General features: G+C 53.2%; 1 protein-coding gene across 5 annotated transcripts in view; it reads right to left on the reverse strand.

Annotated features, from left to right (window-relative positions):
* The window catches only part of SPATA13 (spermatogenesis associated 13), a 267083-nt gene that overhangs the window by 6287 nt on the left and 235090 nt on the right, over positions 1–25706 (reverse strand). For 4 of the 5 annotated variants that reach the window (XM_059902616.1, XM_059902617.1, XM_059902618.1 and 1 more), the window contains 7 exons: positions 10913–11049; positions 9658–9837; positions 9223–9408; positions 7706–7885; positions 5818–6050; positions 2304–2433; positions 205–577 (listed from right to left, as the gene is read on the reverse strand). In XM_059902616.1, coding sequence (XP_059758599.1) covers positions 205–577; positions 2304–2433; positions 5818–6050; positions 7706–7885; positions 9223–9408; positions 9658–9837; positions 10913–11049 — 1419 coding nt within the window. Of the gene's footprint in view, positions 1–204; positions 578–2303; positions 2434–5817; positions 6051–7705; positions 7886–9222; positions 9409–9657; positions 9838–10912; positions 11050–19176; positions 19302–25706 lie in introns of those variants that run through there. The other variant, XM_059902620.1, reaches the window with a different exon arrangement.

Consider the following 25706-nt stretch of genomic DNA (forward strand, 5'->3'; position numbering starts at 1 on the left):
ACCCGCCTTCTAAGAGTGGGTGGGTGCCTTCAGCCTCGGTTTCCTCATCTGTGAAATGGGTCCAACAATAGGACCCACGGCACACCTGTCCCTGTCGGTCTCGTAAGCAGGTTTAGGAATATCAGGACCTGCGGTTCCCTGGTCTTTTCCCCGCCGGGGGTGAACCGGGAGAGGCGGGGGAGGGGCCGAGACCCCAGGGCTCACCCATCGCCCGGTCCTCCTGCACCCGCCTGCGCTCGTCCCTGCAGGCCTGCAGCCACCGCGCCTTGTCCTCAGGCTTCTTGGCACAGAACAGGTGCGCCTCGTCACCCGTCCTGCTGACCAGCTTGAAGGCGTTTCTGACGCCGACGGTGCGGGCACCGTCGCGGCCCTCCTCCAGGTCCACGAGTTCCACGGCGTCCATGTCCGTGCGGCCGCGGTAGTAGAGCACGTCCCTCCGCAGCAGGTCCTTCTTGCAGGCCACCAGCTGGTGGTCAAACAGGAAGAACGTCCGCTGCTGGCTCTTGCCCTGCCGGGTGACCCTGGTCAGCTCCCCGGAGTGGATCAGCTCTGAGCTGCGCTCGAGGATGTCCTGGCCCTGGAGGGAAGGGTGGACACATGTCCTGAGGTCCCCCGACGCAAGGTCTCAGGGAACCGGGCATCGGGCGGAGCTGGTGGGGGAGGCCCTGGCACGAATCCCCACGGGTGGGCCAGTTACACGAGGCCCACGCGCAGGGCAGGGCCTCAAAGGCCGGTCAGACCTCGGCCGTCAGCCTCCTCGTGCAGGAAAACTCTTCTCTCTTTTCCCTATTCCATGGGAAAATGTGATTGAGCCCCTATGTTACCTGAGGGGTCTCCCTTATCAGAAAGATCTGGTGAAAAATTCTGGATGGGTGGGATCCAATCAGGATCCGAAATGGCAGCTGGCCTGGACCGACCCCCGAGAACAAGGAGACCCCCTGTGGCGAGGGGCTCAGTGCTGCAGACTCGGGGGGCTTCTATGCAGCTCCCCAGCATAACTAGCTCAGGGTCTTGGAAACAAGAGGCCAGATGGCAAACTGCCAGCAAGAAATTGGTAAACTTCTGACAAGAAATTATCCCCTAAATGTCAGAGTCCAAGAACAGGAGGAGAAACACACTTCTGTAATACTTAGGTCGGGTCTAATCCAATGTAACTTTGTGGTATTTGGTATGACACTGGCCTTTGATTTTAAGATTTTACTCTCCTCTAGTCCCAGTTATTCACAATAGTTTTTGGAGGCAAAAGATCCTGACTCCGAAATAGCTTTTCTATTTACTTGCCTACAGCGATTCTGTGCCCTGGATTCTTGGCTCACAGGAGACTTAGACCCACGGACCCCAAGGTCCCGTCTGAACTCCCAGAGTCCATGAGGGCCTTGTAAGAAGAGTATTTCTCTCCAGTATTCACTGCTGTCACCTGCTTTAGTTAAAAACCTAACTTCTCCATCCAAACTTTCACAATCCTTGGGGAGAGTGAGCTCTGACCAATTAATCTGCTGCAGGATGACTCTTGCTGTGTCTGAAAACCATCTGAACAATGTGGGCTTATTGTCCTCGGTGATGGCCTCAGGTGCAGTGGTCCGTGGGTCCCATTCTGCTCCCTCACCTTTCTGTGCTTCAGTTTCCCCATCTGTTAAATGGGGTAATAATAGTTCCTACTTCATAGGACTACTGAGAGGGTTAAATGAGTTCATATATTTAAACGACTCAGACCAGCGCCAGGCATGTGTGAACACAGTACAGGCACTAGCTACTGTCACTGCTGTTTTAATAAATAAAAGCGTGTGTGTGTGCGCGTGCGCACTAGGCCATCACCACAGGCTGTGTATCAAGCGCTGCGTGGCACTGTCTTAGGCGATCCTCACAACAGCCCTACGAGATAGGTAACGTTTCCCTCCCCATCATGCAGATGGACTATCAATCTCGCCCACATCATACAGGAGTCGCACGCCCACCGTGACGTAGCCTGTGCTGTCACCGTTCTCCAGCTGCTCTCACGGAGCCACAGTCAAGCAGGAGAGACGGGGTGCACGCAATCAGTTGGTTACAGACCCTCTTCAGAGTACTCCCTGGTGGAGGTGGAGGGTAAAGCGTTTGACTGCTAGCTTTAACAACGTGCATCCAAACATCATGCCATTAGAGCCAAGAGCACAGGGCGCCAATCACGGGACACAAAGTGAGCCGTCGCCTTAGACGACCACAGGTCGGGGGTGTGTGGGTCGAGCTGCGCGCTGAGCGGGGAGGGTTCCCAGGTGCCCCGCAGCCCACGATGGACCGCAGGTGGGGGGTGGGCTCCCACGTACCTCCCAGCCCACGATGGACACCTGCCACCGTGCTATCTTGTCTATGCTTTCCAGCTTGCGTTTTCGCTCATTGATCAGACAGGCGACGTTCTTCATGGCCTCGTACGCTGCCTTTATGTTGCTGTAATCGCTGCAAAGTGAGGGGTTAATTTTAACCACGTAATGGGCACCTCGCAAATGAGGACCCACGAAACAATACATTCCATCCGTGACTGTACACTGACAGTCTAGACAAGATGGCCTTTAAACAATAGCCATTGTTCCCCTTCCCTTGTTCCTTCGTGAATAGGCTACAGTTCGCATAGGTTAAGGGAGCCAACCGAATGCCACCCAGAATTCTGTGGAATAAGAATGTTGTCGTTCGTTTCTCAGAAACCACAGTGAAATGAAGCAAAGGCCACAAGAAATAAGTTTTAGTCACGGTGACGACGGATTATTTTCCTTAATAAAGAAACGACAGGCCTCTGTTATCGCTCTGATCGTCATAGAGCTAGTTCTGCCATATAAAGTACTTTAATGATCCCCACCCATTCTCAAGAGTGGTCATTTGCTCTGAGTCAGGAAAGGAGGGGAGGACACAAGTGAGTTACGTAACTGCGGACACGACATTTGCCTCATCCACGCATCTTTACTTCTGGTGCCTTCCACCGGCCACAGTCAAATCAGACTCACGTGTCTCCCCCAGCAGCTCCTCTAACCCACCCTGGAGGCACCAGGAAAACTGAAGCTCCGATCTGCACACAGGCTGCCAGAGAGCGTGTCTGGGGCCGGAAAGGTTTACATTCAAGTCTCGCTTCACGTTAATAATTCAGGGACGCGTAAACCGGTTGCCCAGCTAACGAGCTAAGTCACTCCCCCCCCCCCCCCCCACACACACTTTCCTGTGTCTTCCAGGACACACAGAGCCTCTGGGTCTCAGGTGGACCGGACTGCAGTCCTCCTGCACAGCCAGGAAAAAAGCCTTGGGAGCAGACTCTGCTGTCCACGCACCAAACACGCTCAGCTGCACTCCTGGGAGGTCCCTGGGTATCCCCCCTACCCCATTCCCGGACAGACCAGACCCCACTGTCTTCAGGCAGAAGCGGAGCAGAAAAGGAGAACCAAGTGACACACAGGGGCTGCCAAAATAATGGGAGCAACCCCCCCACCAGAAAGGGCTCCAGCAATGAAGAAAGTGTGCATAATAACTGTATTTTTTTTCTACAAGTTTTTCTGTACAATTCCAGGAAAGAGGCAGCGTGTAATGGTTTTCTAAAATATTTTGTTTTACTTCAGACAAGGAAATGGGCTTTTTGTCATTTCTTTTAAAATGATTTTTTTTTGAAACAGCCAGAGTATGCAAATGCCTCATAGTGAAAAATGCCCTTAAAAGAGAAAAATGAAGCGTTGACGGGTGATGAGTACACTCCTGGCATAGCTTCCCTGACTTTCGAGATGTCCTGCTTCTTAATTTGCTTGTTTCCTCACCACAATGACTTTTTATTCTTTTTAAAAAAATTTCTTCAAATTTGTGACTCGCTTGACTTTGCTATTTTCTTTCTGTCAAAGTTTTCTGATTTTTCCATCAGAAAAAGACAAACATACATAGCTCTTTCCTTTTATTTATTTCAATCAACTCCTTTCTCTTATTCCTTTCACCTTAATTCTTGAAACTAACATCATCATCTGGGTATGTTGTTTAGCGACCCAGCTCTTTCTTTCGACCTTCTGATCTAATTGCGAAAAGACCCCTTTCCCAGCCCTGGCTCTCCGCAGGAGTCCGGGCGCAGAGGACAGAAGAAGGACCTGTCCCCCGCACCCTCCAGAGCAGGCACTGCCGTGGAGAATCGCGCTGCTCTCAGGGCAATAGTCAGATGTTAAAACCCAGAGGTGTGCGGTTTGCTGCAGCAGATTTCCTCTGGACACAGTTTCTCCCCGCTCCCTTTTCCCACTAGACCCCTTCAAGACTGCCCTTCCAAGGGCTGCAGGTGGAGTGAAAGCTTTGTGCCGTGACACGGATGTCACGGATGAGGTCTGGTTCTCATCGAAAACAATAAGCTTTGTCCTAAAACCTTGCTGGATGACGGCTGTGTCCCCACTGGCCTGCCAGTTGTGGGCTGCTGAGAACACAGCGAGGACCCCATGGCTGCCGGCGAAAGGGGCCCTGTGGTGGAGACCCTTCCCCACATCTCAGAGAGGGGGCAGGCCTGCTCCAACACATAATGGGTGACAGCTCACGGACAATCACAGCACGATCAGACATTGCTCTGTGCACGCGGGGAAGTGAAGAGTTGCTACTCGGTAAGCAGAGGTCAGTATTTTTGGGTCCCTCAGAAGAATTCACAAAGTAAGCCCCAAAGGGAGATGAAGCATTCCGGTAACCGTGACGAGAAGCCCTACGCTCAGAGCCAGAGGGAACAGGGAGGACGGGACTGGGAGACAGAGCAAGCACCGAGATGGACCAGAAAGGGCTCAGGGCCCAACAGGGTCTCAGGAGGATGTGTCCCCCAAGTAGAGCCCGCACACTACGCCACGCCCTTGAGACTCCCTACTCTTTCGGAGTTCAAATTTTTCTGTGTCCTCACCCCTCTGCGAAGGAACTTTTTGTTCCAGCATATAACGCAGTCAGCCCTGCATACCTAGGGGTTCTGCATCCGTGATTCAACCAGCCGCAGATTGAAAATATTTGGGAAAAAGACTCCAGAAAGTTCCAAAGAGCAAAACTTGAATTTGCCACAGGCCAGCAACTATTTACACAGCATTTACATTGTATTTACAACTATTTGCATGGCATTTACATCGTATTAGATATCAGAAGTAATCTAGAGATGCGTTAAACTATCTGGGAAGCTGTGCATGGGTTAGATGTAAATACTGAGCCGTTTTCTATAAGGGACTTGAGCATCCTCAGATTTTAGTGACCAGGGGTCCTGAAGCCAATCTCCACGGATACCGAGGTCTGACTGTACTGCTCTGAGGGTGAGCTGGCCTGAAATATCTTAAGGATAAGTAAGAGGAAAGAAAATATTTCTGAAACTGTATTCACACCAATCTATTTTTTGTTAATTGTTTTTATTCACTACTGAGTAACTACAAAAGAGTATTTATAAAACATATGTCAATTATAATGACAGACAACACAATAAAAATCCCCCACCTGCTCATGACACAGTTTAAGAATTAATTCTTATTTTCTAATATCTCTAGAAATGGATATTCAGGAGCCTCTTCAATGACCCCATTTCAGTAGCTAACAACCTTAAACTTTCTAAACGACCTGGAAACGTCTTCCCGACAGCTGACTGAGAGCATCAGGAGGGCACCGCAGCCCACCCGGCACCGGCACCGCTGCTCTGCGCTCCCGCTGCGCGCCGCCCCCCGCCCCCCGCCCCCGCGCCCCCAGCTGCGTGCCGCCGCCCCCCCCGCCCCCGTGCCCCCTGCGTGCAGGCATCCAGGGGAAGCCCCTCCCCTGCGCCCACCCCCCGCGCCCCCTGCGGAAGCCTCACGTGACCCTGCATCCTCTTGGGTGCCTCACCTGTGCTCCTGAGTGGTGTACTTGAGCAGCTCGGCCAGCTGCAGCGGGTACTTGCAGATCTTCTGCACGGGCGTCAGCAGGAAGCCGTCAATGGCGATGTCGATCATCTGCTGCAGCAGGCGGCAGGCCTCGAAGAAGTGTCGGTAGCGGCCCTGCTTCATCAGGCCCGCCAGCTCGGCGCAGGCGCCCGGGTGGTTGTTGCAGTACTCGGAGTAGATGGCGAAGCCCTCTTGCTGGGAAGCGGGGCACAGCTCCGTCAGGACAGGGCAGTTCTGGACCCTGACGAGGACGGACAGCACCCAGCGCCCCCCCCACCCCCAGGGAGGTTCCTGGACAGGGGGGCCCGTGGGAAGGGGCCACAGCCAGACCCTGGGGGTGGAGGGAGAGGCTGCCGAGGACGCAGAGCCCCGGCCCATGCCAGGCCCGTTCCACAGACCCCGCCCGAAAGGGCGTGTCGGGCGCACAGGCCGCCCTGGGGAGCGGCGCCCTCTGTGTCACCCCCTGTGTCGCCTGATCCAGGACAAGAGGGAGGTGCTGTCCCTGCGCCTAGCTGCCGCCTGTCCCTTCTCCTCTCCCGGGCAGGTGGGCTTCTCCACGTGAGCAGGAGGACGCAAAGCCCCATCTCCTGGTCACAGGTCTCCTTCCCACCCTGCCACCTGCCATCCACGTAGGGGCCACCTCCCCCGCCCCAGGCTGCCCCGCCCCCTCTGGGACTCCGAGGGGGCCCCTCTCGGCCCCCCGAGGCTCCTCAGCCCCAAGGCCACCTCCTTCACACACGTCCACCTGCCCGCAGCTGCGGTGTCTTCGGCCTGGGTCCTACCCCAGTTTATACCTGGCTGTCCTCTGGCTCACCACCTCTCCAGCCAAGCCCCTCTTTCTGCGTCCCTGCTGCTGTCACCCTCGCCCAGGCCCACCTCCCTGTTTCCCCAGAAGCAGTGACACCTCTGTCCCCAAGCTAGGCTCTCCTGTCCTCCACAGCAAGATCCGCGTGCCACTCTGCAGCCTCACCTTGGCTGACCTGGAAGATTCTCTCCTACGGCTTGTTCCCGTGAACCTCCTGCTCTGGCCAAACAGTTCTCCTACGAAGTCCCAAACAGGCCCAGAGCCCTCACGGGCCCACCCCTCCAGCTGGAGACGACCACCAGCAACAGCGTCTCCAGCCGTTTAAAGACAGTCCACCCGAGGATCGGCCCCCGTTCCACAGCCACCGTAACGCTGCTGGGCCCAGAGGAGCGAGTGCTACACTAGCCCGGTCACTGGTGTGACCGCTACTGGTACTGCGCCCTGACCATTCTGGCTGGGGGCGGAATCTGCTTCCTCTGAAATCTGTTGTATTAAAAAGTGAGTCAGTCACCAGTTAGCGAGCTCAGGCCAGCATCAGGAGACTGTTCTGAGGCAGGTACAGGCTTGGGTCCCAGAGCCGCACACCTTTGGCCTGAATCCACTTCTGCCAATTACTAATGTGTGACCCTGCGTCACTTACTCTCTGGGTGAAGCCTAGCTTCTGCATCTGGAACACGGGGAAAATAATCCTACCTGCGTCACAGCAGTACAGGAGCTGCCATATAGCCCTGAACACGGCGATTAACATACAATAGACACCTGGTAGGTATTACTAGAAACTACCCCAAATACAACCCCTAAGTCGAAACTGCATAAAATTGAAAAGGTTTTGAAATAATGGACTTGGGGCACTCAGGTAAAGATCAACTATATACAGCAGTCCCCTTAATTTACAAGTGACACCTCCATCCTGCAGGAAATTAATCTAGCAAAAAAAGAAAGAAATTAAAGTGGAACAAAACAAAAAGGACCCCTGTGCTTCAGGGAGAAACATTTGAAAATGATTTAGCCGGACGCTATCAGTAAGAAGCGGAGGGTGACGTACGTGTTGAAGAAAGCAGGACCCTATTTCACTCAGGTGAGGCTCCTCTTTATTGTACTGTTTCTCAAGGTCTTTCAGGAACTTTCTTTGGAATTTGTAAATATCTTCAATGTTTCCAAAAATGGTGGCGAGCTGTGCGACCGTGAACATCGCCGTGTGCTTGCGGCACTGTCGAATGTAGCCCTACAAGATAGGAAAGCAATGCCTGGTTTCAAATATTAGAGCTCAAAAATTGGTACTGTCACACTTTTCCTAAACTCTTAAGATAACCATTCTCTCATTCCGAAGTCCATTTCACAGCCGAGAAGGCCTGTCCGGTACAGACGCCATCGCTGGCTGGGCCACTCAGTGAGCAACGCTCACTGTCACGGCCCAGAGCCAAGAACGGCTTAGCCGAGGATTCCACCATCACCCAGTTTCTACAGGAAACAACACAGATCCGTCGACATCTAACCTGAGGCCTGCGCTAATCAGAGCACCACTAATTCTCTACGCCCAGCGCCCTGGCTGTACGCGGCTTGGGTAGGATACGGAGGTAGGAAGGAAAGGCCATAAAAACGTGTAACAATTATCCCCAGATGGGCGCTGTGTCATTACACAGACTGAACTGACTATACAGTAAAACACAGACCACTGACTATTGGGGATGAATTTTAACAGGCTGTAGACCAGCGGCTCTGGTTTACGTCTGGGCTTCCTCATCCGTAATGGGGGCGCGTGGGACCTGCCCGTGAGTGTCATGGGGTCGAGTTACGCCAGTGAAGGGCACGGTCGTGCTCAACAGTTATCAGCAGTGACTGTTTCCCTAAAATGCCACTTCAGAGGAACTCCCTCAACCGCAGGTTCACACGGAACAAGACGGCTGCCACAAATACGCGCAACGCCGGGGGGTCCTCATCTGGGGGTCAGTCCAACCACACAGTGGGGCGGGGGCGGGGGGAGCGCGGCCCGCACTTGGCCTGCCTCCTGCTGGACCCTCGCAGCTGAACGGAAGGCGCAGGCATCAGCATTCACGGCCAGGATGCCGGAGTGACCAGGCGGGGCGCACAACGGTCTAGTGAAACACTCCACAGAATCGAAAAATACCACAGGGGAGAGACTTGGTTGCCGAGCGGGATCCCAGACCCTGTAGGACGTCACCAGACGTCTGCATCTGAATGACTCGGGGTCTCGCTGTGCGTCAGAGATGAGATGCAGTGGTTGGTGGAGGGTGACAAACCTTCGGTTCTTTGTGAAGTCAGCTGGGTCTCACTTAAAGGTGCCGCCTCCCCGTAATGTCACTCCCTCTGAATACCCGTGGCAGCTAAGTCCCGCAAGGAGGTCGCTGCATCTCACCCTGCAGACGGCCGGCCGCTCGCGCTGCCCAGGGTGGACCAGCACCTGGTGAGCGAGTGGCCTGTACAGGGACCACGGGCGGGGGTGGCAATGGGGCTCCAGGAACACGCGTGCGCAGAGGGTCTGGCTGGGCGCGGAGGGGCCGCACGGCACGTCACTCGGCGCCACGAGGCCCCCAGGCTCACCTCGCAGATGTCCCGGAGGTGCTTGATGTACACCCGCTCGGTGTCCATGATCTCCTGGATGACGTTGGTCCGCATCTGCCGCTTGCTCTCAGGGTGCTTGTGGCGGCCCCGGCCCGCGTCCTCCACCGGCTCCTTGCCCGGGCTGCCGCTGGCGCCCTCCGACAGCTCCTCCTGATTGACCCGCAGCTGCGGTCACACGCAGGGCACAGGTCAGCGGGCGGCACCAGGCCCGCCCCCGGTTTCCACGGTGAGGAGGCGGGGGGAGGGGGCCGGGCCTGCATGCGCCGAGCTGAGCATCGCAAACGCCGGCCGCCCCGCTGACCCCGGTGGGAAGTCTCCCTTCCCCCACCCCAGCCTCTAGGAGGTCTGGTTCAGAAGATGACGAGGGGACAGTGGCTCTTGCCCCTGAGCCCCCAGAGCCAGGAAGACACTCACTCGGACGAAGCTGGCGGGGAACCAGGCCTCCCTGTCCGCGCTGCGGCCCCACCACCAGTCCTTGTGGGAGGCTTCCAGGACCTGGATGACGTCCCCGGCCTTGAAACCCAGCTCCTGCTCGTCCATGGTCACGTGGTCCCACAGGGCCTCGGCGCAGACCACGCTGCCATCGCTGATCAGCTGGAATGGAGACGCGGGCGCTCAGCGCGGAGCCCAGGGACCCTGAGCTCGCCCGGCCACCAAGTGTTCACACCGATGGCGCTCAACCGATGCTCAGCGTGTGACGTCACACGACAGGGATGCGGAAGAGTACCAGGCGGGCGCCCCTCCTGTGCTCTTAAAGGAACCCCCAGGTCCACTCATCTGTGCATCAGTCATCCAGCAAGTGTGACTATCTGGACGGTTCGCCCCGGAAAGGGTTTCTGAGCAGCCAAACTAGACGTCGTGGAGCCGAGCCGTCAAAGGCCAGCACACCCTTTCCCGCAAGCCCCTCACGGCGTCACCCAGGACCTGCTCTTCGTTCTTTCCTCACAATCTGAGCAGACTCTGCATCTCACTGTGTCCTTTACTGCAATTAAAGAGAACACAGCATGACGTCTGGATGTTCAGCAGGTAATCTAAGCTCGTCCGTGAGCCGGCTGTAGGGGCGGAGGACCGTGCAAGCCCTCAGCTCCCGGGATGTCACGGGGACACCGTGGATCCTATAGCAACAACTGGTGATGCTGCCACTGAGAAGTTACACCCCAGGCGCTCTGTTCATGAGCTCCAAAGGCTAGAGGCGCCTTCTGGAAAGACTGCTGTAAAAAGGCCTAAAGATGCCGAGGGGCGGGGAGAAGCGCAGATCCGTGGTGAGAAGCACGTGGTTAACTTCAGCTCTGCCCTCTGCTAGCAAGTGGTTCAGCCTCTTAGTCTCAGAGCGTTTGCTAAAATGTGGACAGTAACGCTCACCTCCTAGATTTATCATGAGACAATAAATGTAGGGAGGGCAAATCCTGAACTGACGGAGAAGCCCTCTCCAAGCATAACGATGGCTGCTCTGACCGCGAGGGATGCCTGTAGTTAGCTACCTGCGACACTTAATCACATAAATCATCCTTGAAAATGCAAGAAAACCATAATGGTTTTGTAACCAGAGTACTAGGTTTTAGCACATGTTCACTAAGAAATAATCAGAGAGCGAAGTACGAGTGGGTTCCGGGCCCTGAAAACCGGGCCTCCTGCCCCGGCTGCTGCCGTGTGGAATTAAGCCCCGCACCTCGTTGATGGCCAGCTGCTCCCCGCCCGGCTGCAGGTACCGGGGGCTGGCCCGACAGAGGTCTTCATAGCTGTAGTCCTCCTCGCTGCCATTGTCATCCGCTAGGGCAGACGGCTCCGCACCGCCATCAGAAGAAACTGAGAGAGAGAGAGAGAGAGACGGTGCAGTTTAAAGGACACAGCTAATGTCAAAAATATAACCACGAAACCTATGACCTCTGAGAATGTGCCCTCAGTGGAAAGTAACCATTTGTATCTAACCCAGAATAAGAGACCATTAGAAAATGTCCACTGATCTGTTAATCCAAAGGTAGCAGTCGAGGCTAAGGAGAGCCGGGGTTGAGTGTCCCCATCGGTGAGAAAGGGGACATTTCAGAGACTACTGCCAATGGTGACGCACAGGATTATCTTGCGAGTCAGGATACTGAGTGAACGATGTGTGATTTAGTTGGAAATTTGTGCTCCAAAGTGGATATAAAAAATATAGATAATGTTCCTAAGTCATGTGTCAATAAGCTTGAGGAGGAAACGAAAGCGGAAAATATTGATACAATCCTTTTTTTAAAAAGTGTCCAGCTTCCCTCGTTTCCCTGCCAGGCACAGCGAGGTGCTGCTAAAATCAGAAGCTGCTGACGGTATCGTATGTGAAGTCATGCACCATGCTTCCTGGTTGTCACAGAGCAAAGGGCCAGAACTCAGTGTCAGAATGAGGAGTTACCTGGCACCTTTACCAAAGAAAGAGAAAGCCCTTAGGGGGATGGGTGTGGCATTTTGGACGGACCACCTGGCACTCCGATCTCCTGCTGGGACGGTAGGCTCCTCACCAAGGCTCGTCGGTCACCGAACGTCCCCTGTGAGGACAAGGCCCCATGGCGGAGGCACCTGCCTCTTGCCTGAGGACGCAGTGTGGCCGGCCTTGGGCACGAGGACATCTGACAAAGGATGGGGCCGGAAGGCAAGCCTAAGGGTTAGAGCAAGCACCGGCGCTGCTCTCGCGGGGCCTGAGCAAGGGAGTGGCAGGTTTGAACAGAGGTCCCCTGGTACCGCAGAAAGAGACCAGGTGTTAGAGTCACGAGGCCGGGTCTGAACCGTAGCCCCGCCCCTTCCGGGCAGGGACCGGAACCAGGCAACTCAGACTCTCCCAGCGCCACACCCTTCCGCTGTAAACGGCAGTTTCTTTCTTTTTGCAGAATTAGGTGGGGTGATGTGTGTCACGTTCCCAGCATCCCTGGTCCGTGGCTGGGACTCGCTCAAAGAAGCCACCGTGGTGACGGCAGCGAGCGCGGTCGTGGCTGGGCTGAAGGAGAGCGAATGGCCTCAGCACGCGGCGGGCGGGGCGGACGCTGGGCCCCGGAGACCGCAGGGAAGGCGGGTCAGCTGGATCGGGAGGGCCCACCGTGCCGCAACACGGAACCGGCCGCCGGAAGCGCAGGGCAAGGACCCGCACGTCCAGCTGACGTGGCAGCAACAAAGAGGGGCAAGTCAACGATGAATCGGAAACTCCCGAATTACTGGGCGAACTTCCCAGAGCTGGATGCTGGTGGGATAGCTCCGTGCGCCCTGCTTCTTTCAAGGACCTGAGAGTCGGGATTTCTAGTAACTTTATTCTCGGGGGACAGGTCTGCTTTCTAAACTGAGGAACCTGTTTTTAAAAATGAGATATTTTCTTATTATTTTTAATTTGTGTTTTATTTTATTTTTTAAATTGAGATATTTCCTAGTCTTTATTTTGTACTGAGTCTTCAAGATCTGATGTGCGTCTTACATTCCCAGCCCATCCCCTCTGGACGAGCCACGTTTCGGGTGCCCTGCAGACACCTGTCCGTCCCAGGACCGGGCTCCCAGCTCTGCACACCAGGCCCCCAGGGCTCTCCTCCTGCCCTCACTCCGGCCCTGCCACTCGCTCGATGCACACCTTCCAGGGGTGTGTGTGTGTGTGTGTGTGTGTCCATGTCCATCCTCAGGCCCCGTGCGGCCACTCCTGCCCTGCGCTGTGGTCACAGCGCTCTCAGGCAGAGGACACGAGGTCACCTGGCCGTTGCTGGGGTGCGTCTGGGGGGTGGGGAGAAAGCCCAGAGGAAGCAAACGCACTTGCGGTAAAGGCACGAGCCTTTCTCATCAGGCCACCAGGGAGGTAACGGTAAGGCTGCAACCCTCCTCTGACCGGGGCCCTCGGGGCAGCTGCCCCAGCATGCGCCCACTAGCACGGTGGCTAACGGCGGGCCTGGTCTGTCGGGGCCCAGAGCATCCCTCCTCCTCCCGTCTCAGCGGGACCGCTGCGCTCAGGAAAATCAAACACCTGGGCCCCTCCCCACAGTGGAGTCAGAAACCGCGCTGTCCCTAAAGACCCTCCGAACTGCGTTTCCCAGGAGAATTCTTTACCACCTCGTCTGGCGTTGCTACGAAAATCAGTAAAGGGGAAAAAAGCCAGGTGATAACGTGCAAAGCCAGAGTTCACAGGAGTTTAATGAAAAAAGGATTCCGTCAAAAAAAGGCTGAACCTTTACGGGAGGCAGAGGGTAGAGTTATCTGAAAACAGACGTGAACCTCGCATGCTGGACGGTGTCTGACCGCATCACGAACGCCTGGAAAAGAGCTCCGGCCGAGGGGCCTCATGAGAGCGTTTGGGTCCCTCGGGTCAGCGTGTCCTGAGCCGCGGAAACGAGGTGGTCCCCGTGCTGTCAGCCCACTCGGCGGGGCAGAGCGGGGGGCCCGGGCGGAAGAGACGCCGTATGTCCGGGGACCAGCGAAAGAATCGGAGCAAAAGCACCTGGCAAATGTCCTAGCTTGACCAACTTTCCAGCTAAATGAGCTGGAGCCAGCCTCTGGGCCTCTTCCACCCCACGTGCCCATCTGTATAATGGGCACAAGTCCACACGTCCCATCTGTTCAGAGGTCACTCTTCCGCCTCACGTCCCACGTCTGACCCGTCCGCAAATCCGGACCCTCCCCTCAGCGTGTGTCCAGAACCTGCCGCTCCCCACGGGTCCCCACGACTCAAGCCTCAGCCACCTCGAGCTGGGTCACTGCAGCAGCCCCTCTGTGCCCCCGTCCCGCCCCGCCCCCTCCACGAGTCTCACCAAAGCGGCCAGAGTGATGGTGCTAAACCCCCCAGACATCGGACCACTCAGGACCCTGCCCCAAGCCACCCACGGGGGACAAAGCCCAGGTCCTTGAAGACCCCCCAAAACACACACCGTATTCCCCCCCACACACACACTCAGCTCTGACCCTGACGGCTGCCCGCTTCCTGCACCTGGCTCCCCTCCTCAGGGCCTGCTGTTCCCTCCCCCAAGGCCTTCCCCGACATCCCACCGAAAACTGCCCCGTCTTCTTTCCCGGTTTATTTTCCCCACAGCATTTATCACCACCTAAGATACTTTGCTTGTCATCTGTCTCCCCCAACTAAAAGGTAAGCTAGCCCGTCATTTTTGCCTGCTTTGTTCTCCACTGTACTCCTGGTACCCGGACCACTGCCTGGCACGCAGCCTCGGTAGTTGTGGCACGTGGGCTCAGTAGTTGTGGCTCGCAAGCTCTAAAGCGCAGGCTCAGTAGTTGGGCGCACGGGCTTAGTTGCTCTGCGGCACGTGGCATCTTCCCGGACCAGGGCTCGAACCCGTGTCCCCTGCATTGGCAGGCGGATTCTTAACCACTGCGCCACCAGGGAAGTCCGACAATGGGAGTCTTATAAAAAAGGCCAACGATGAACGTGTCCACACTCCTTGGGAGGGTGACGTTCCTCTGTCTGAACCTGGATTTCACGTCTGTGAGGGGACAAAACCTGACAACTGATCCTCAAGGTGAGTTTTTAGGAGAGGACACATCACACATCACCAACAACGGAAAACTTTATCCTGTAACACGCGCCGGAGGTTAAGGCCTTCCTACAGGATCCTGAGTCCCACTCGCGGCAAACAGGCCCCCAGCCCGTGTCCCGGCAGGAATTTTTCTCAGGAAAAATCAGATCTCTCCTGTTTGGCTTAATTTTGCACGTTTAAGGACTTTTGATCAGAGGGATGGGATTTCAAAAGCACAAGACCTTGCTGGGACCCCAGCCAGGCCCCGTTAGAAAAGGCCCCGAGCTTTCCCGAGCCTTCCTTTCTCTTTGCAGCTGGGGAAAACTGTCCCCTTACCTGTCACACGGGGTCGGGGAGGGCAGGGGACAGATCAGGGGAAGGTAAGAGCTACCACGGCGGGTGTCACAGCCGGGCACCTGCCGTGCAGGCCACATGGGTGTGGACACCGATCGCCTGACCGGCACAGCATTCTCCAGGGCTGTCCCACTAAAACAAGGGTCGCTTCAGGGAAATTCCCGTACTTAGAATGATCCGTTAAAAACACGGACGTTAGGAAACCTCCTGCCGATCGCTCAGGCTTCCTCAGGTTAGACATAAGCTGTTCTCACGTGCCATCCTAAGAGCAGAAACGGCAAAGCCAGGCAGGCGGGCGGGTGGGCGGTCTGAGCTCAGAGCCCAGGGCGGCCTTCACGGGGAGCTGCTGCAGCCGTGTCTGGACCACCGGCCAGGTCCCTGCACCCGGCGCGGCCCCCGAGCCCCAAGATGCAACAGAGGGCATGAACCCGGCCACAGGGGGCCCTGGATGTCAGAACACGCCCCCCGACTCCAGGGCCACTCGTCTAGGGTGGATGGCGTCCCATCACAGGGGGGCGTTCAGAAAACACAGATTCCTGCGCTGGACCAGGGAGGCAGGCTCTCCAGGGGGAGGGGGGCAGGAGGGGGTGTTGGCTGAGAATCTCTTTCCAAAGCTCCCCAAGCGATTCTGACGCCTGGCTACATTTGTAAACCACAGGCACTCAAGCTAAACTTCCTTCACCCCACGTGCAGGGGTCTGCCCTGGGATGTGCGCTGTGTGGCCCGTCTACACAGCGACATAAGCTGGAGGACAGTGGATTCTGATCTCGTTGCTTGAACACCTCCGCTTTAGCCACTTTGTGAGCGTTCCCTGCGTTCTACAAAAAGGACGCGATCCTTCGGTCCACACTGACCTGTCCACCGGGAGCGATGTCCCCACCCAAAGAGCCCATCAAGTTCCCCCTTCTCCTTTGGGGCGGCCGAGCCCTCACTCCCGGGTGATGGGTGATGATTTTCCACTCTCCTGCCTACGGTCCCTGCCCTTGTGCAGCAACGGTCTCCGGTTTCAAAACGTTCACATTTACACTGTCATTATATTTTAGCCGTTGCACTGCCATGTCCTCCTTAGCTGTGCGTGTGTCTCTCCTCACACCTGCCCCACTCCTGCCCCAGCGCTGACTTCCTCAGGAACAAGGACCGTGCTTATTAGTGTCAGTTCCCCAATTAAAGCACGAAATTCTTCCTGTCTAGAATCTAACGTTGCTTTTAGGAAAGTCACTATTAGCCTAATTTAGACTTTCAAACCACTTTCCATACATAGTATTTTTGACTCTTTTAAACATGCTGACATTAAGAAGGTCAAAAAGGTACTAGAACTGGACGTGCTACCCTTCACTGATAACCTTTTACAATGTCCACGGGTCTTCTGGAAATAGCCCTCCCAGCAGAGAACTTTACATCTGGACTCAACTCAGGGCCTCGGCCGCCTCCTGATGCCCGAGCAGGGACGGGAGTCACGTCACGGCGGAACTTAATTTACACCAAACCTCCAAGGTGCACTGTTTCTACAACGAGTTTAAAAAGGTTTGTTTTAAACCACTAAAAGTGAAAATTTTTCCTTCTTCTCAATGTAAAGGCAAATCCTGCCCTAGAGGTGTATCCTATATGCTCTCTATCACCTGCGGAAGGGGCACTCCGAGCCCTGAGACAGGCAGGTTGGGGTTTGGGCCGGGAGCCCCGGGCAGGCACCGCCCCCAGGGTCTCTGTGCTCCTGGGGACGCAGCAGCTGGACAGTCCTCAGCCTCCAACCCAGATCTGGGTTTAGGCTCTGGGTTCCTCAGTGTCCTGCCACGAGCCCTGGCGTTCTACCCTGGGCTTGTCCCTTGCAGTCTGTTTTCTCCTCTCTTCCTTGGGTTTGGCTCTGACCGTGGCTGCCCGTCCGTCCCAGCCTCGCCCCTCTCCTCCGCTCGGCCGCCCCCTGGCAGCTCGAGGCTGCTCACCACGCCCCTCCCAGCTCCTGGCAGCTGCCTTGCAGGCTGGCTGCACAAATCCTGAGGAGGAACCCTTCCAGTCTCACCGCATCCCCGGAATGAGCTCACAACGTGTACCAGGCACTGTGCTAAGCGCTTAAATAAATCATCTCATCCAAGCCATGTACGCCTCCTGGAATTATTACTGTCTGTAAATTAAACAGGAGGAAATTGTGGCTCTAAGAGGTTAAGGAACTGCTCCCCGGCGGTGGGGCTGGAATTCAACCCCAGATCTGTCTGTCTCCCAAGCCATCCTGCCGTGCACCTGCCTGGCCCTGGCCTCTCTGAGCCGCAGTGACTGGACAGCTCCCGCCCCCAGTCCCTGCAGGACATCCCTCCCGGGAGCCGCCAAGCTGTTCCGTAGGCCCCCTGGCCAATCAGGGATCTCAAAGAAAACAGAGCCCCCCATTCGGCAAGCTCTCCGCTTTATTTTACGCTGGCATGTCACTTAAGGCTGATTAAACATTGCGTTTGCATCACACGCACATACACGCTTTGTCCAGCGAGTACATGAAAGATGGTCCCGGGAACACACACAGATACACGCTTCGTACAGCAAGTACATGAAAGATGGTCCCGGGAACACACACACATACACGCTTCGTACAGCGAGTACATGAAAGACGGTCCCGGGAACACACACACATACACGCTTCGTCCAGCGAGTACATGAAAGATGGTCCCGGGAACACACACACGTACATGCTTCGTACAGCGAGTACATGAAAGACGGTCCCGGGAACACACCGAACCAGCGGGAAAGAGACGATTCGGGCCGAGCTGCCTCCTTCTTTCTCTTCACAGCCAGGCTCCTCAAAGGCCGGCAGGGCTGGAGTGCGGGAGCCCGAGGGCACATGGGGAGGGGGGCGCGGACCCCACGCAGGAGGCCTGACCAGCTGCGCACCCCAGCGACGGGAGAGCATCCCGCTCAGCGTGGAGGCTGCGTCCAGCCTCCCTCGGCCTCCGCACACTGGGAATGAGGACTGGGACCCGTGCCCGCCCCGGGAGCAGAGGAATGCGGGGGGCGGCCTCCATCAGGCCCGGCTGCCCTGGAATAAACACAGGCGCGCACACGCCCCTCCCCCGCCCAGGGTGAGGCCGGGCGGCCAGCACTCCTCCACGCCGGACAGTGGGACCACCGGCCACTCAAGTGACAAGCACAGGCACTTGGCAGGCAGGCCTGTGCTCTGAACGCAGGAATATCTGGGCTACTTCTTTTTCTTTTTCTAAATTTTTGTTAGTGAGGAGGCCAGAAGCAGAAGCCCTAACCACATCCCTGTCTGCTGTCAGCCTGCACAGAAAGCCAACCAAAACAAGGAGGAAGCACAAAATACACACTGCATTGCAAGGCCCAAGGCTGACTTCAGACTCACCTATAATTCCCATTCATTTCAGCCTGAGCTACTGATTTAAGGCAAAAACAGCGACAAGACTTTTTTTTTTTTTAAAGCATCCTACTGCATCCATGTGTAGCAGTCAGCCAGAATTCTTTCTGTGAAGCATTTTTTCTTACTCCTTTTAAAGAATACATGGGTTCCAATTGATAACTTCCTAGTATCAGAGAACCATGTTTCTTTCACACTTAAATAGGAATTAGTCTAGCTGACAACACTCGCAAAAACACTGACAAGCAAGGTGGGATAAAGCACCATACGGTAACTGAGTCTTGGGCAATAACACTTTTGCAAACAGTCGACAGTATTTTTCAAAAATCAATTCATACCCTTAAACCTCACACACCCCAAATTAGCAAGGAACACTGTTACGGACCCCAACAATAATCTCCTGTATAAAGAAATTTCATGTAACAGAAGCAAAGACTAGCACAACAAAAACCAGATCCGTAACTCATAACGGATAGTCCACGTTTGATTCTTAGTACTTTCAATTTCACACCAACGGCTGTGCTGTAACCCAAACCAGCTTCTCTGATTCACTGTGCCCATGCCTAGAACTGCCCTCAGGACCCCGGACCGGGACAAGTGAGCTTTCTCTCTCTCTCTCACACACACACACACACACACACACACACACACACACACACACCCGACAAGAAGCAGCGGAGAGAGCCCTGCAACTTGCAAGGACACAGAGAGGAATCGGCAACATGGCCAGACACAGGAGTCCAATCTCTGCACACGTACCCAGGTGAAGGCTTTCCAGACTCCAGAATCTTGCAATTTCCCCTCTAGCCACCATCCTTCTGTTTGGAAAACAGCCACGTTCAGAGCGGGGCTGGGGGTTGACTGAGCATCACGGAGACTCGCACAGGCTCTGGCTGCGGAGACGACAGAATCGCTTATTCACTGCTGACGCCTGTGCCTGCCCGGCCAGAGCCTCACTGCTCACAGCGCCCGCCCACGGGCGGCTGAGGTTACAGCCTCAGACTGGACGGCGGGGAGGAAAGCCTAAACGCAGGCCAGACGGCCACCCAGGAAACCAGGCACCGCATCTGCCTACCAGGGGCCCCGAGGGCCTCCGATGACGGTGGGAGAAAGGCAAGGCGCCTGCTGCTATTCATTACAATCCCAAAGCCCGAGGCAGACCCGAAGAGAACTTTCAAGATGTAAGCTATTATATACAGGATGGACAAACAACCGGCTCCTACAGGGAACTATATTCACTATCCTGTGATAAAGTATAATAGAAAAGAACACTTTAAAAGAATGTATGTATATGTATAACTGAATCACTCTGCTGTACAGCAGAAACTGACACAACATTGTCAATCAACTGTACTTCAATTAAAAAAAATAAAGGGGCGGGCTCAGAAAAAAAAAAAGAAGGAAACTATTTCATGGGGGAAGAAGCAGAGAGGTCACTAGGTTCAAAACTGGAGTTGGGATTTCACGCTAAGGCATGACAAAAATTTCAGTTGTGATATTACACTATGTTAACTGCAAATCTGTGAACTCATTTTAAAAGTGGGATTTGGGGCTTCCCTGGTGGCGCAGTGGTTGAGAATCTGCCTGCCAATGCAGAGGACACGGGGTTCGAGCCCTGGTCTGGGAAGATCCCACATGCCGCAAAGCAACTAGGCCCGTGAGCCACAATTACTGAGCCTGCGCGTCTGGAGCCTGTGCTCCGCAACAAGAGAGGCCGCGACAGTGAGAGGCCCGCGCACCGCGATGAAGAGCGGCCCCCGCTTGCCGCAACTAGAGAAAGCCCTCGCACAGAAACGAAGACCCAACACAGCCAAAAATAAATAAATAAATAAATTTTAAAAATAAAAAATAAAAGTGGGATTTGTTTAAAAACACATATGTAAATATGTGTGTACCTTCTACGATGTGACAAGGATATGCATATCTTTTACTATATATAGTATCTGTTCTATATATTATGATGAGAATTGTCTTTTTTTTAAAAGAGGCTCTCTCTAGCTGACACGGGTTATTTATTTCCTGTATACTTTTTTCCCAGTTATCTACAACGAGCAAGTCATACTGTGAAACGACACCTATTAACAAACAGCTTCCTTCAATTTCCTCACAACACGAAGATGCTGACTTTTTAAGTTAACGAGCAAGGAGACGGTATACACTGAGTAGTGATCACATGGTCGTCCCCCAGTAAATGGCGAGAAAACTGAGCCCGTGAGCGTGTGCCGGCTCTGGGGTGATGGGCGCCCTGGCATCACTACACCAGTTCAAACCCCCAGGGGCTCCGTGTCTGCTCTGTACAGCGGGGACAACCAGGCTCCGACAGCGCTCTCAGGGTTCCCGAGAACATATCACCAAGTTTAGAACAATGCGGGCACTTTCTTGGGGATTAATGAACAGAACAGATCATGCGGCAGCTACTCTGACAAACCGCAGGTCCACTGACCATGCTCGATGGACAAAGCTGCGTGATCAGTTACGACACCCACGCCGACCATGTGCTTTATCATAGGCTTTTCTCATCTTTAACTATTTGTGGCTGTTTCTGTTGATTTGGTGCATCCCACCTTTAAATCCAGCGAAGGCTTCAATAAACCACACCAAAGGCGAAACCTGCGAGCACACATACACCACTCACAAAACCGATCGGCTTCGAATCTACCCCTTGCAAGTGTTTTTAAACAATGATTGAAAAGAGTAACATTTTTAAAAACGATTAATAGACAGTTCATTCAATAGGGGTACACCTATTCTTTCTTTTTTCTTTCTTTCTTCCTTCCTTTCTTTCTCCCTCCCTCCCTCCTCCCTCTCTCCCCCCATATATATATATATATATATATATATATTTTTTTTTTTTTATTGGCCGCACTGAGAGACATGTGGGATCTCAGTCCCTGACCCCCTGCAGTGGAAGCATGGTGTCTCGACCACTGGACCCACCAGGGAATTCCCAGGGCATATCTATTCTTAATAAAGGCAGTGCTTCATTAAATGACAGACTCAAAAGATTCCTTGAAATTGTTTTTCAGGGCAGACCACTCTCTGTGAGGCAAGGTTTCCTACATCCCATGTGGAATACTAGTATAATATGGTCCATGAAAAACGTTTGAAAACCACTGAACACTATATCTATTTCCTGGAAATCCAGAGGATACATCAGTCCCCACAGGCTACAAATCCAGATCGTGACATCTGTGTCACCTTGTTTAACACAGAATTTCCCATAAGGCCACAAAACTCTCTGTTTATGATAACACGTATTACTGCCCCAAAGGGTGCGGTCCGGGGACCAGCGGCGCCGGGTGACTGGAGAGCCGGTCCCTGGTGGGGAGTGAAGATTGCGGACCCCACCGGCCTGTGGAATCACAGCCTGACTTTAACCAGACCCAGGGATCTGGGATCAGAGGCACACTCAGGCTTGAGAAGTGTTAATTCAGAAACGAATGAAGACCATGGAATGCAAGGGTGGACCTGGTTTTCGTTAGAATGAACAAGTGAAACGCTGAATATTGAGACACAAAGCAGTGAAACGGATATTAATTCTGATGAGCATCCTTTCTAACGAAGCTTAAAATCCAGCAGGAGGCAAATAAAATCCAGAGTGTTTTCATTTTCTTAAAATTTTTTTCTGGTTAAAATTGCAAGTTTTCAAAAAGAAAAAGCTCTCTTGGCCACATTTCCTTGGTATTGTCTTAACTTGGTTCTACGGCTCACTTTCACTTTCCCTGGGCAGCTGGTACAAAGGGCAGCTTCTGTTTCCCAAGGACTTTTTCTAAATCCAGAGATGGGGTCAGGGTGCTAGATTAAGGTCCTTGGGATTTTAGGATCTTAAACCAAAGGCATTCACTAAGTAAACTTAGTTTACTGCACACAGACTCAAAACAAACATAAAGATAAAAAGAAGGAAAAAAGTAAACAAAAACTGCATTTCAGTGGGGCAACTTCTCAAAGGAAGATGACCCAAAAAATGCTTCCAAGATATTTTTGGAAGAAGCTACAGAGAAGGTTAGACTTTAGGTCTGGAAAGTTCTTTAGCGATTAGAGCCTATATTTACCAGATCAATAAGAATACTGCAACAAAGACCTTAAGCATAGTTGAAGGAAGTCTTAACCTCCTCCACCCCCCAAAACCCCTCCCTCCCCCCAACCCCTCCGCCCCCGGCCAACACACGAATCTATTCTCCTTGGATAAGATGCTGCCGTATGGTCAGGACTAGGCTGTCACCAACCTTGACTACTGGTACCACGAAAAGAATTCAGCAAGGGATTAAGTCCCACAGGAAAGTGGAGAAATCCAAATTATACATTAATATCAAATATTCAGAAATCAGAGATGATAAAATAAAAGTCAGAATCACGTGGGATGTTACGATCATTTTTACTCTACAGTAAGGCTATTTTCGGCCCAGTGGCCCTAAGACCCCTACATAGTTACATCCATATGTATGGAAAAGGAGGCTGCTGGCGAGGTAAGTTAGCGGTGGAACCTCAAACTCAAACCAGTGCTCATCCCACCACCCGTCCAGGACCGGTTCTTGAGATGAGCAGGTGGTCGTTAAGGTTCCATTCAGCTCTGAATTTCTGGTATCTTCTTAAGTACAGTACGGTACAGGTTTTCTTTTTCTTTTTTTTTCTTTGGCTGCATTGGGTCTTCATTGCTGTGCATGGGCTTTCTCTAGTTGCGGCGAGCGGAGGCTACTCTTCATTGCAGTGCGCAGGTTTCTCATTGCAGTGGCTTCTCTTGTTGCGGAGCATGGGCTCTAGGTACGCGGGCTTCAGTAGTTGTGGCTCGCGGGCTCAGTAGTTGTGGCTCGCGGGCTCTGGAGCGCAGGCTCAGTAGTTGTGGCGCACGGGCTTAGTTGCTCCGCGGCATGTGGGATCCGCCCGGACCGGGGCTCGAACCCGTGTCCCCTGCATTGGCAGGCAGATTCTTAACCACTGCGCCACCAGGGAAGTCCAGGTACAGGTTTTCTTACATGGCCACCTTCTGATACTGGGCAGAAAGATCACCAGCACTGGATATCTACTCAGCAACAAACGTTTCCCAGCTGTTGCTGCCTCACCAAACTGCAGCCTCCCTGCTTGGTTCAGAGATGTCCTTAACCTGGGAAGATTCTAGAACTTCCCCTCTTTTCTAGGCTTGGGTAAGGCCCCATTACCAAGAGCTACAGGACAGGCACAGGGCGGCAGGCGGCCCCGAGGACAGTCATGCTGTTCTCCAGCCCAGCACTACTGCCAATTTCAGAAAATGAGCTCAAGGCTGGGTGCACGTCAGAACCGAGGAAGCCCCTGCCCTCAGCTGGACTGAGCCCCAGCCCAGACCCCCACCTGAGCAACAACCCCCCAGAATCAAGAGGAACACAGCGAGGGTTCTGAGTACACTCCCTCGCTGTCCCCGTTGCTGATACAGGGCTGCAGCTCCCAAAGCTGCAGGGGGGGGGGGGCATTTCTGAACAGGAAGTAATCAGCTACATTTGCCATCAGTTACGCAGACCCACGTTCCCTTGTCTATTAGCATAAATAATGGAGTATCCAGAGGGATGCCTTTATTCTAAATGGATTAAAGACAAACATTAGTACTAATCTACAGGTCACAGTTATGCCATTTTCCAGAGAAACATAAGAAAACACCACCAGAGACAGTCAACGCAACACATAACGTTTTCTAGCACATACTGACGTAGAACCGTAGACCCCGTTTTGGTAAGCTGCCTGCCCGAGGATGGCTAAGGTAGGCTCCATTTAGGTCTTCCTGAAATATCGTTCAGCAGCCAGACTCCTGAACGCAGAGGGCAGGCCCCATCACTTAGACACACAGGAAACGGAGCGGGGGGAACACGAGCAAGCCGTTGAGAACCAAAAGCAGAGGATGAAGAGGTGTGTCTTCAAAGCTATTGCTCTTTCACCCGAGGTACTGTGTGCCTATCCACCCTAACTGATGGAAGATGTGCTCTCAATGCCTTAGTGAGCCCTGCCATCCACCCCACCCCATGCCCCCAACGCCAAAACCACCCCAAACAAGACAGTGGTCCTGGGCTCTGACTACAACTTTTAGACTAATTCAGAAACAGATACAAAATTGTCCTTTAAACGATAAGGTGCCATCTCTACGTTAAGACGGAGGCCTTTCCTGTCTTCTGTAAACAACCATGTGTGGTTTCCATCCTTCAAGGCCTGGGACACATTTCACTTCTTTTCTGTATTTATTTGTCTTTGGGTCCTCAGGATATGGTTCAAATATAACAAGAGCAAAACAAGATAATGGATGAATTTCACTTTTTTCTTTGTTGTAGTCAAAGGCAATTATTAGGGTGTGGACTTAAAAACTGACACATGGGTAAACTTCAGTGCACATAAATGAAATAACTTTGTGCTCTGTTCCTGCAAAAGCACAGTGCCTGGGAGACAGCAAGTGGAATGGAGCAATGTGGGCTTTGGGGTCTATCTGATCTGCTTTGATCGCTGGCTTCACTATCTAGGACTTAGATCTCGATTCGCGAGCGAGTAAAAAGCACGGCATGTTTTTAAGCCTCAGATTCTGTCTGCAAGACCAGTGACACGAGCGGAGGCTGGGTGCTTGGTGGTGGTTTGCTCCAAGTTCAGTTCTCTTGCTCTCCTTCCCCTGACTTTTAAAGTTCTTTCTTTTCCTTTTTTTTAAAAAAAAATTTATTTTATTGACGTATAGTTGATTTACAACGTTGTGTTAGTTTCAGGTGTATGGCAAAGTGATTCAACTGTACATGTATATATAAATATTTTCTTTTTCATATTCTTTTCCATTACGGTTTATTATAGGATACTGAATATAATTCCCTGCTCTTTTCCTTTTAAAAAATCCAATTTCTGAGACTTGGCATTAGACACATGATATTTTGAAAACTTTTTTAACTCTGTAGTTTAGAATGACTGGAACAAATACACGTCTTAGAACCGAGAAGCTTTTAAATGTTAGAAGATGAGAATTTCAAGAGTTTGCTGGAAAAACGTTAAAGAAACATTATGATGTTTTTCTGAGACAGGAACTAGAACGCTGTGTTCCTTTAAAAAAAACACCAACTCTTGATTCTGGGCACTGATAAGGCTGAGACAGCAGCTAAGTGCTGCTGAAGCCCACACACCTCTCAGACGTGCAGGCCTGCGGTCTAAGGCCCTGGTGTCTGCATCTGCAGGGCCTGTGCCTGCAGATGGAACCCTTTCCTGGCTCTAAATCGGTCTGACCGAGGAGTCCACGTGGTCTCACGGCGTGGTCAGCAGGGAGAGATTTTAGCCAGGACGGTGTCAGGAGGCAGGAA

The sequence above is a fragment of the Balaenoptera ricei genome, chromosome 18 (genome assembly GCF_028023285.1).
Source record: "Balaenoptera ricei isolate mBalRic1 chromosome 18, mBalRic1.hap2, whole genome shotgun sequence".
In the NCBI taxonomy this organism is placed as follows: Eukaryota; Metazoa; Chordata; class Mammalia; order Artiodactyla; family Balaenopteridae; genus Balaenoptera; species Balaenoptera ricei.